At 44.1% G+C, this 9,902-nt stretch overlaps 1 protein-coding gene across 1 annotated transcript; it reads right to left on the bottom strand.

The window, feature by feature from the left end:
* Positions 1-1,103: 1,103 nt before the first annotated feature.
* LOC144248841 (uncharacterized) lies at positions 1,104-7,886 on the bottom strand. Its single transcript, XM_085563669.1, has 2 exons — positions 7,681-7,886; positions 1,104-2,417 (listed from the first exon to the last, which is right to left on the bottom strand). The coding sequence occupies exons 1-2, from the start codon at positions 7,744-7,746 to the stop codon at positions 1,215-1,217; spliced, it is 1,269 nt and encodes a 422-aa protein (XP_085419795.1). The 5' UTR covers positions 7,747-7,886; the 3' UTR covers positions 1,104-1,214.
* Between the last annotated feature and the right edge of the window lie 2,016 nt (positions 7,887-9,902).

Below are 9,902 nucleotides of genomic sequence, written 5' to 3'. Positions count from 1 at the left end.
TGAAAACAAAATCAAGGCCAAAAGAAAAAGACTTCCATGTCCATGCCAGCTGAGGATCCACGTGCTTGGGTGGAGGGAAGAACCTTTTTGGTGGAGTTTCTACCCCATTGTCTCCAAAATCTTGGTCTTTTCCCCAGTTTTTCCACCATCTGGCTGCAGAAGACACCCTTGGGCAATAGGAAATCAAAATCGTGGAATCCCTGAAGTTGGAAAAGACCTTGTCCTGGTTCAGAGCAAATTTGGGAGAGAACCTCCAAAGGGATTCCTCTGGAAAGCAGATTCAATTGGCTCCTCCCCCAGCCAGTTTGGGAAAAGTATCTCCTTGGAGAACAGTGGAAAAAACTGTTTTTTAAAGAATAAAACCTAAACAATATTAAACAATAAAACCTCTTGCTGCTCTAAAAGAGAGACAAAGTCAGGAAGTCCCTCCGTGGGTTGTAGCTCAGCTCACTAAGTCTCTTATCAGTCCCTCCGGTGCTGGAAATGCCACAGTCCAGGCCTGGCCCGCTGGGCCACAGGTGTGAGCTGCCGGTGCTCTTCTGGGTGTTCAGGCCAGAGCAGGTTTAAACAGGTCCAAAGAAAAGGGAAAAACAGCCACAGTCCAGGGAACTTCTCTGCCACAGCTAGCTAAAACTAATTAACAGCAAAGGAGAGATCTGTACCTCTGTCTGTCCATCTGCAACAACCCGGCCCAGGAGCAGGAATGTGGAGGAGTGAGTGCAGTTTCTGAAAACAAACTCTGCCCTTCTCTCCCTCCTTTGCTCTCGGAACAAGTCTTAAAGGTGCAAAAATTATAATTCACTATAAACAGAACAGACAACTGGAGATACAAGCATCATATAGTCAACCTAGGACATACCTCCAAGACCATTCAGTATTCCTTGATGCCACCAGAAGATAGGATTGAATGCAAAAGATTTTATGGAGTTGGAAGTCATTAAATCTGCTCTCCCCAAGGAATTCCCATTGTTGGTCTGTGCCCCAATGGATGTTCCTGCCACTGGGTTCATCTAGGTGCCCAGAGGGAACGAGGAAGATGTGGAGCCTCCCAGCCAAGTGTCTTCCCAACACAGATAACCAGGCCCATAGGTCACCAAGACTGCCCAATGAATGTCACTCAGGATCATCCATCATGGATCCTCCCATAGGGAATGGAGCTGGGAGGAGCATAAGAAGCTCTTCCCACCCTTGGGGAACTCACAGGGCTTCCCCCCTTAGTGGCGCCTCCGTTGGTGTTTGATCAAGTTTGATCTCTCTGAGAAGCTCTTCCCACACTTCCCACACTCGTAGGGCCTCTCCCCGGTGTGGATGTGCCGGTGCTCGGTGAGGTGGGAGTTGTGCTTGAAGCCCTTCCCGCAGTCGGGGCAGCGGTAGGGCCTCTCCTCGGTGTGACTCCGCTGATGTACGAGGAGACTGGAGCTGATCCGAAACCTCTTCCCACACTGGGAACACTCGTAGGGCTTCTCCCCGCTGTGGATGCGCTGGTGCTTTCTCAGGTCTGAGTGCCACCCATAGCTCTTCCCACATTCCAAGCAGGTGTAGGTCCGTTCCCCAGTGTGGATCACCTGGTGCCGAATCAGGGCTGAGCTTTCCCTGAAACTCTTCCCACATTCCCCACACTTGTAGGGCTTTTCCCCAGTATGGATCTTTTTGTGTTCCGTAAGCTGGGAGTTGAGGCTGAAGCTCATCCCACACACCCCACACTCGTAGGGCTTTTCTCCAGTGTGGATCCTCTCGTGTCTCCTCAGGCCAGAGCTGTGCCTGAAGCTCTTCCCACATTCCCCACACTCATAGGGTTTTTCCCCAGTGTGGATCCTCTGGTGTTGCATCAGGTAGCCCTTCTGGCTGAAGCTCATCCCACATTTCCCACACTCAAAGGGCTTTTCCCCAGTGTGGATTACCGAGTGCTGCATCAGGCTGCTCCTCTGGCTGAAGCTCTTCCCACATTCCCCACACTCAAAGGGCTTTTCCCCAGTGTGCATCCTCTGGTGTTGGATCAGAATGGAGTTCTTGCTGAAGCTCCTCCCACACTCCCCACACTCAAAGGGCCTCTCCCCGGTGTGGATCCTCTGGTGAAGTCTCAGGTTGGAGCTCCAGCGGAAACGCTTCCCACATTCCTCACACTCGTAGGGCCTCTCCCCAGTGTGGATCACCTGGTGCTCGATCAGGTGGGAGCTCCGGCTGAAACCCTTCCCACATTCCAAGCACTTGTGGGGCTTCTCCCTGCCACGAGGCTTCTCCACCAGCTCCGAGCTCTGGCTGGATCTCTGCCCGCCTTCCTGGCTCAGGGGGGCTCTTTCCTCCCCGCAGCTCCCTGGGCTGGGTTTGCTGCCACTCCTTGTGCGGGATCTCCAGGGCTTTTCCTCCTCCTCCATTTCCTCCATTTTTATTCCTCCCCGGGAATGAAAAATCCTGGTCTGGGGGAAAAAAAAAAGAACAGAGCATCTTGGACTGGGAGTTCCTCCTGTCCCCACTTCATCTCACCAAGTCATTGGGCATTGTGTGTCTATAAGAACCTCCAAAACACCAAGGTTCAGCATAAAAATCCTCAAAACTTTAAGACACAGATCAAAACCTCCCCAAACATCAAGATTCAGTAAAAAATTCCTCCAAAACATAAAGATTCAGCCCCTAAAAAAAATAAAGCACCAACATTTAACCCAATAAAGCTGAGAAATGCCATGATTCACTCCTGTGAAAATCGTGGAACCCCTCAACAGTCACGTGCTGCATGTGGGGTGGCAATGCTCCTGGGGCTGAGGGGAGGCTATAGATACAAGGAGGGATGGAACCTTGTGGTGATCCTTGTTTCTGCTCCTCCTCCTCCGGTGTCCCTATTCTTCCTCACACTCCTCTTCCTCCTCCTATTCCTCCTTCTCCTGCACAATCCCACCCTCTCCTGCCACCTGCATCCTTTGACCATTTTGTTCCTCAAGCCTGCTTCTCCTTCCCTTCTCCTCCTGCCCCCAGGCCCAGCACCCACTGCCGGCTCCCTCTTCCCCCCAGCCCCACAGCATCCCAGCGCAGGGGCAGGGATGGAGCTGGGGCAGGTCGGGCTGGGGCAGCGCTAGGCTCTCGGCCGCTCCCGCCCGCACTCGGTCCCCACTGCAGCCGCTCCCGCCAGGACAGCGCGGGGGGGCCCGGCCTTGGCGCTGCCCCACTCCCACCTCCCCAAATTCCCCTCGCGGGGCCATGGGGCCGAGGGGGGGCGCAGGTGGGGTCCAGGTGGGGAATGCTGAGATAATTTCAAGAGTGGGTCCCCAAGAAGAAGAATTGGAATTTGTGGTAGACACAGGGGCAGAAAGAACCTTTCTGTTAAATATTCCAAAAGGTTATAGTGTAAGCAAAGATACTGTAATACTAACAGGAGCAAAAGGAGAGAGTTTCACCGTACCCGTTATTAAAAATGTGGTAATAGAGGGAGAAACTAAATTTTGGATGAGGGATGTTTTCTTGGTCCCAGGGGCAGGTAGCAATTTATTGGGACAAGATTTACAGGTGAAATTAGGAATAGGGGTTGTTCCAGAAGATGGGAAGATGACAGCTAGACTTTTAAAACTAGGCCAGGAGGATGGAAGAAGAATTAACAAGGAAGTTTGGGCTGGGAGGGAAATAGGGGAAGATTAAATATTGACCCCATAAAGATTACAATTGAGGAAAAAAAAATTGTCCCATACATGTACGGCACTATCCTGTATCTTTAGAAGGACGGGAATGTTTAAAGCCAGTAATAGAAGGACTAATAAAGGATGGGACATTAGAACCTTGTATGTCTCCCCATAATACCCCAATATTCCCAGTAAAGAAGCCTGATGGGAGCTATAGACTGGTACAAGCCTTAAGGGAGGTTAACAGAGGAACTCAGACCCGCTATCCAGTGGTACCAAATCCTTATACTCTTTTCAGTAAAGTTCCTCCCCAGCATCAGTGGTTTAGTGTAGTGGACCTTAAAGATGCCTTTTGGGCTTGCCCATTAGCCCAGGAGAGCAAGTTATCTTTGCTTTTGAATGGAAGGACCCACTAACTGGAGAAAACAGCAATTAAGATGGACAAAACCACCACAGGGGTTTACAGAATCCCCAAACTTATTTGGACAAGCTTTAGAAACAATACTACAAACTTTCCCCACTCCCCCTGAAATACAAATTATCCAATATGTGGATAATCTTTTACTTTCTGGGGAAGCTGAAGCTGGAGAGGCTACTATAAAGCTTTTGAATTTTCTTGGGGAAAAAGGATTAAGGGTATCAAAAGGGAAGCTGCAATTTGTAGAATCAGAGGTAAAATATCTTGGACACTTGCTTAGAAAGGGTAGTTGGAAGCTCAACCCAGACTGAAACACAGGGATTCTATCCCTTCCCCCTCCCTCTTCAAAGGGGGAAATCAGAAAGATACTCAGATTATTGGGATATTATAAATTGTGGATTGAAGGATTTACACAGACAGTAAAATTTTTGAATAAAAAATTGACAGAGGGAGATGATATAAAATGGATCAAAAAGGATAATGAAAAATTAAGAAAAAAGAAGTTAAAACTAGCCCCAGTATCAACTTTAAGCTTACCTTCACTAGCAAAACCCTTTCATTTGTATGTAAATGAAAAAAAGGGGGTAGCTCATAGGGTTTTGTTTCAAGAGTGGGGAGGAGTAAAGAGACCCATGGCTTATTTATCAAAGATGTGGGATCCAGTAAATCAAGGCTGGCCAGTGTGTATTCAAGCTATAGCAGCTACTGCAATCCTAGTAGAGGAAAGTCATAAACTGACTTCTAGAGGTAAATTAATTGTAATTGTGTGCACACCTCATGCAGTACTAAATTTCTTCCAATTTGCTTTGTGATTTTTATCTTGAAATACATAACTTACTGTACTCTAGGATTGAAAAACTAGTTTACAGCTGTGACATAGCAAAACCTGCTATTAATTTGAGTCAATGCAGGCTGTTCAATCGAGTGTTCTCAGTGTGTAAAGTTAAACTAAAGGTAACACCAGCTGCTTGGTAGGTCAAGCAAACAATTTTCCTTCCAACCAGTCCTTTTTCATGTACCCAAATGTGTTTTGCTTTCTTAGTTTTTTTGTTTTGTTTGTTTGCTAGTTTTTCTGGAAGTGCTAGCTACTTGCAGTGTATCTAGAACAGCAATTAAAAATGTGCATAAAAAACACTTGTAAAAAACATAGGACTCATTTTTTCCCACAATGGGAGGTGGCTACATATAGAAAAAGGAAACCTACAAAGCTAGATGAAGAAAAATTTCAGTATCTTCTAATGTAAACTATTAATTTGTTACTTTCAGCATCACAGTAGGTGTGTGACACACACATATGAAAAAGATGGTGAGGGAGATCTCTGTTTACTACAGTTTCCTATTTCTTGAATGAGTTAGAGAGCTATGAAGCAATTGTGATTCCTTGTGTGGATTACCCAGGCCTGCAGGGAGGGCTTGGCCATGGTTCCCTCTGTGCTGCAGGCAGCCCTGCAGCGTGGCAGCAGTGGCTTGCCTCTGGTGAGTTTGCAGGCAGGGTGCTCCAGCACTGCAGTGCTCAGGGGCAGTTTCCTATTTTGACATCAAAGTTTAAATTCAAGAGTGCCTCTTCCCATCCAGTTATTGTTTGTACTGTAAGAATCTCTCTAGAGAGTGTTTCCGGGCATTCAAAAAGAAAGTATTGTAGCAACAAGTTCCTTACTTGCTGTCTCCCCCACTGTATCCACATTTTGCCTATTCCCTCTTCAAATTATAGATTGGTAAAACTCATGCTCTGTGTCCTCAGATGCCCTTCCCAAATCAAACCTTGGCTTCTTTGCAAATTATATTGCACTAACAAGGATTGACTTAAATTTTTTTATTGCAGGCAAGATCACTTCAGAAGTAAGTTGTTGTTTACCTTGTTCCTACAACGCTTTCAAGCTTGTGAATGGAAAATTGTGACAGCAAAATAAGTCTTTAGTTTTAGCACTGTCAGCTCTGGGTAGCTGGTAGCCCTTGGTGGAGGGTGCTGTGAATTAAAGGCCTGCAGAACACACATAACAAAAGTAATTAAATTTGTAAGGAAGTTGAAAAAGGAGGGAGAGGTGATTGGCAGACTCACCTCTCCAGGATGTAGGACTAATGTTAGAAAGTGGACTGATATTGGAATGTGGATGTTGAAATGTGAAGAGAGAAAAAAAGGGCGAAACAGAGAGAAAGGGAGAAGAGAGAAGAAGAGAGAAAAAGAGAAAGAGAGAGAAAGGGAAATAGAGAGAAAGAGAAAGAGAAAGAGAAAGAGAAAGAGAAAGAGAAAGAGAAAGAGAAAGAGAAAGAGAAAGAGAAAGAGAAAGAGAAAGAGAAAGAGAAAGAGAAAGAGAAAGAGAAAGAGAAAGAGGGAGAGCGAAATACGCCCCAAAGTCCCCATACCGCAGCTATTTGTAAGTTCTCCCCCATTCCTGCTAGACAGAGTGACAACAAGGGGAGGGGAGTGAGGAAGTACAGTCAAAGGCAAAGCTGTGAAAAAGAGGGAGAGCTGGACCACCAATAGAGATAAGATCAAAGCAGAGATAGCTGACTCTCACAATGTGCTTTATTTTCTTAAACAAGACTTCTTTTTTTTCCTTCTGATTTTTGTTAAGTAAAGGAGGCTTTTGTTCTGAAGAATGGGTCTGTAAGACTAAAACAGTTAGATGTTGCCTAAAAAGCAAAAAACTAAGAGATGTGATACATCTTGTTTTAAATTTGGGCTAGTCTTTTTTTTATTTAACTAATTATAGCTCACAAGAAGAAGAATTGGCCTCTGCAGCAATTAGCACAGCTGGATACAAGAAGAAGAAGCAGCTATAGAAAAAGTTTTTAGTTAAACCCAGAAAGTTTTGAAGAAAACTAATGGTGAAAGTTAATGCAGTATTGTTTTTCTTTTAACACTGTGTTATTAAGAAGTCCTTTCCAGGTACTACTAAAGCAGCAATCCCAACCATGGAAAAGAGGGTGAATTCATGCCAGCAAAATAAAAGAATTTGTGAAGAAACGTGAGGAATGGACTATCACATCTAAACCAGGTGATACCAAATTGACTTTCAACCAGGACTGGGTGGTAATGGTTTGGGAAGAGCCAAATGATCCAAGGCAGGTACAAAGAATAACACCTAACTGAGAAATAAGGCAAAGCTTGCATCACTGGTTCTAAGCCCTGCCTGAATAAGCCCTGAGACGCCTCCGACACCTCCTTGGCAGAGGAACACTGCCACTTCAAACAGGAGGATCGGGAGTGTTTGAGTCAAAGAGTTCTGATAGTCTGGCCTTAGCCTGTGACTTGTACAGGCAAGAAGGGAAATTGCCATTAATACTATGCTGTATACTTTATTTGATTCATCCCCATATTGGACATGGCAGCTGGGTTATAAGTGAATGTTTAAATTATGAGAATAATTGGCATTGTAGCTCACAAAATCTATGTTCTCGTGGCAAGAAGTATTGAGTACTGAATCAATCCCCTATACAGAAAGACCTCAAAAACTGAAGTAATAAATTGCTTTTGTAGATGGGAATTATTAGTGCCTGTTGACTGAGAGATACCTGAGGAATGGTGGAAAACCACAGTTAAAAGGTGTCAAAAACAATTTGCCTGGAAATGAGTAAAAAAGGAGTGACAAGGGAAACAGAGGGCAAGCCTGGACTGAGCACTGTACTCACCAGCGAGAAGATCACACGTACCTGCTGTGGGCAGCAGCCCCACAGGCAGGGGAGGTGGGGGTATAAGCCATGCCAGACCTCTGTCATTCCTGTTTCTGTCTCTCATTTGTTGTCGTTTCCCTTCTGAGATAGCAGCAAGATCGTGTCACAAATGCTACAGAAAGTATCACATGGAAAGAAACCAAAGTTCCTTTTTGTCACACACACCCATGTCAACAGCCACTGTTATAACCTATCCAAATCAAGTACCTGCAGGAAAAAGGGGGAAAATTATCACATTACGAAGAATTTAGGAAAAAGTAGTAATACTTGGGGCATGGAATGTCCAAAAGGAGAGAGATGGATTTGTTTTACATTTGATCTTAGAAATATAGTCCAAGATTCGGTAAAGAGACAATTAGTAAAAAAAAAGGTAAAACAAGCACAGCAGTCTAGCTCTGTATTAACCCCAAATTATATCCTCAGTCATATTAAATTACTCCAAGCAGTTATAGAGAAGATAATAAACAAAGCTGCTCAGGCATTGGAATTAATATGGAGTCTGCAAAGCCAAACATCACCTGCAGTGCATTAAAATAGGTTGGCTTTACGCTATTTATTGGCTAAAGAATGGGTTGTACAGATTGTTGAAAATAGATGGCAATGAGGATGTCATCCTGGAAAAAACAAAGGATATCAGAAAAAAATTATGACCCAGGTATCAGTCCAAAAATGGGAAAATAACGTTAAAAACTAGCAGGTGGGATAATGTATTGAGAATGGGATGGTGGAAGAAATTAGGATTCTTCCTTTTATGTGTTACAAGTGTTTTGATATTTCTTCTTTGTTTAATCCCATGTTTTATTTGATTACCAACAGAGTCCAAAGAATGCAAGAGGACAGTAAATATTCTTTATAAATCATTTCGCTTGAGCAGTAAGAGGTGGGATTGTGAAAAATGCATATTTATGATTGGCTTTTCGCAAATGTTACAATGAATATTATATGTGTCATGTTAGAAAGTTATGCTGTATTAATTCCCTTACGTATTGTGTTAAGTGTAGTTTTAGGTTACAACATTATGTTAAAATAGAGATTATGTATGTGGGGGGAGTTTTCTTTTTAGGAATGAGATGCTCCCTTCGAAGAACACCTAAATCTCCCAAAGGAGAGGAATTTATGGCTTCTTATCAGGAGAAGCTAATTTCTTCAGGCCTTGCTCAGACTTGAAGACGCCAGGGGATTAAAGGGAACAGTTGACATACAACAGAGTTTCTTGTTTAGAACAGAATGTATGCATAACCATGAAGGATGTATGACTATGCAACAAGTGTCTTGGTTTAAGGGTGATTCCTTTGTTCACAAGTCAAGCTTTTCTTGACTTAGTGTCCGAGAGCATCTGGACATCCGTAATTCTTTGCTCTTTTTGTCTTGTAATTGTCCTAACTCTAATTGTATTATTATTTTTATAACCATTTTATTACTATTAAACTTTTAAAATTTTAAAAACCAAGTGATTAGAGTTTTTCAAAATTTTCAAAACTAGATGAGATTTAAAGGTGACCCTTTAACTCAAACAATAAATAGATGATTTGAAGGAAAACAAAAAAGCAGTAGATTGTGGGGGGGGCACAACTGAGGCTGCTGAAGGCTGCTGTGGAAGAGAAGCTGCATTCCAGGCACCCGGGAGGAGCTTCAGAAATGCAAATTAACACTGCTGGGGCAAAGTGGGGACAATGTACCTGGCTCTTCTTGCCTGGGGCAGGAATTGGCTGATTCCCTCTGCCCCTCACCCCAAGCTCTGCCTGCTTGCACAGATGGAATCTGCACAGCTGAAGGCAGAGCCCATGCTGAGCATCTCTGACTCTGCAACAGAAATGGCTGAAGCTGCAAAGGGAAACAGCAAATGGAGAATGTTGGAAAAACTTCACTAAAATAAGGGGGGGATCATCCCTCTGCCCACTCCAACATCTGCTGTCACTGTCTGTGCTGTACAGGGTGTATCAGAGCACTGGGGGTTTTGCTAGAACAAGTTCAGGGAAATCAGTTGGAATTCAAGTATATGAGGAAGGAGTAAGAAAAAAATGGTCAATTGATGCAGCCCCAGCTTGAGGGAGCACCCAAACATGGGGAAAAGATGAACGGCCACCAGAACAAATCCTACAACACCATGGACCAGCCCCTGGGAACCAAAATGATTTTGTGAAAAATGCATGTTATATGGCTCTGTGCAGATAGTTACTACATGTATTATGTTATATTGA

Source organism: Lonchura striata, chromosome 31 (assembly GCF_050655825.1).
Source record: "Lonchura striata isolate lonStrDom1 chromosome 31, ASM5065582v1, whole genome shotgun sequence".
NCBI classification, from domain to species: Eukaryota; Metazoa; Chordata; class Aves; order Passeriformes; family Estrildidae; genus Lonchura; species Lonchura striata.
This window is presented reverse-complemented; position numbering and strand designations above follow the sequence as displayed.

Excerpts from the sequence above, each read along its gene's own strand:
- LOC144248841 (XM_085563669.1), bottom strand. The coding sequence starts at position 7,746 with ATGACAGAGGTCTGGCATGGCTTATACCCCCACCTCCCCTGCCTGTGG. Across the intron at positions 2,418-7,680 it reads GGGGCTGCTGCCCACAGCAG|ACCAGGATTTTTCATTCCCG; the intron begins GTACGTGTGATC and ends TTTTTCCCCCAG.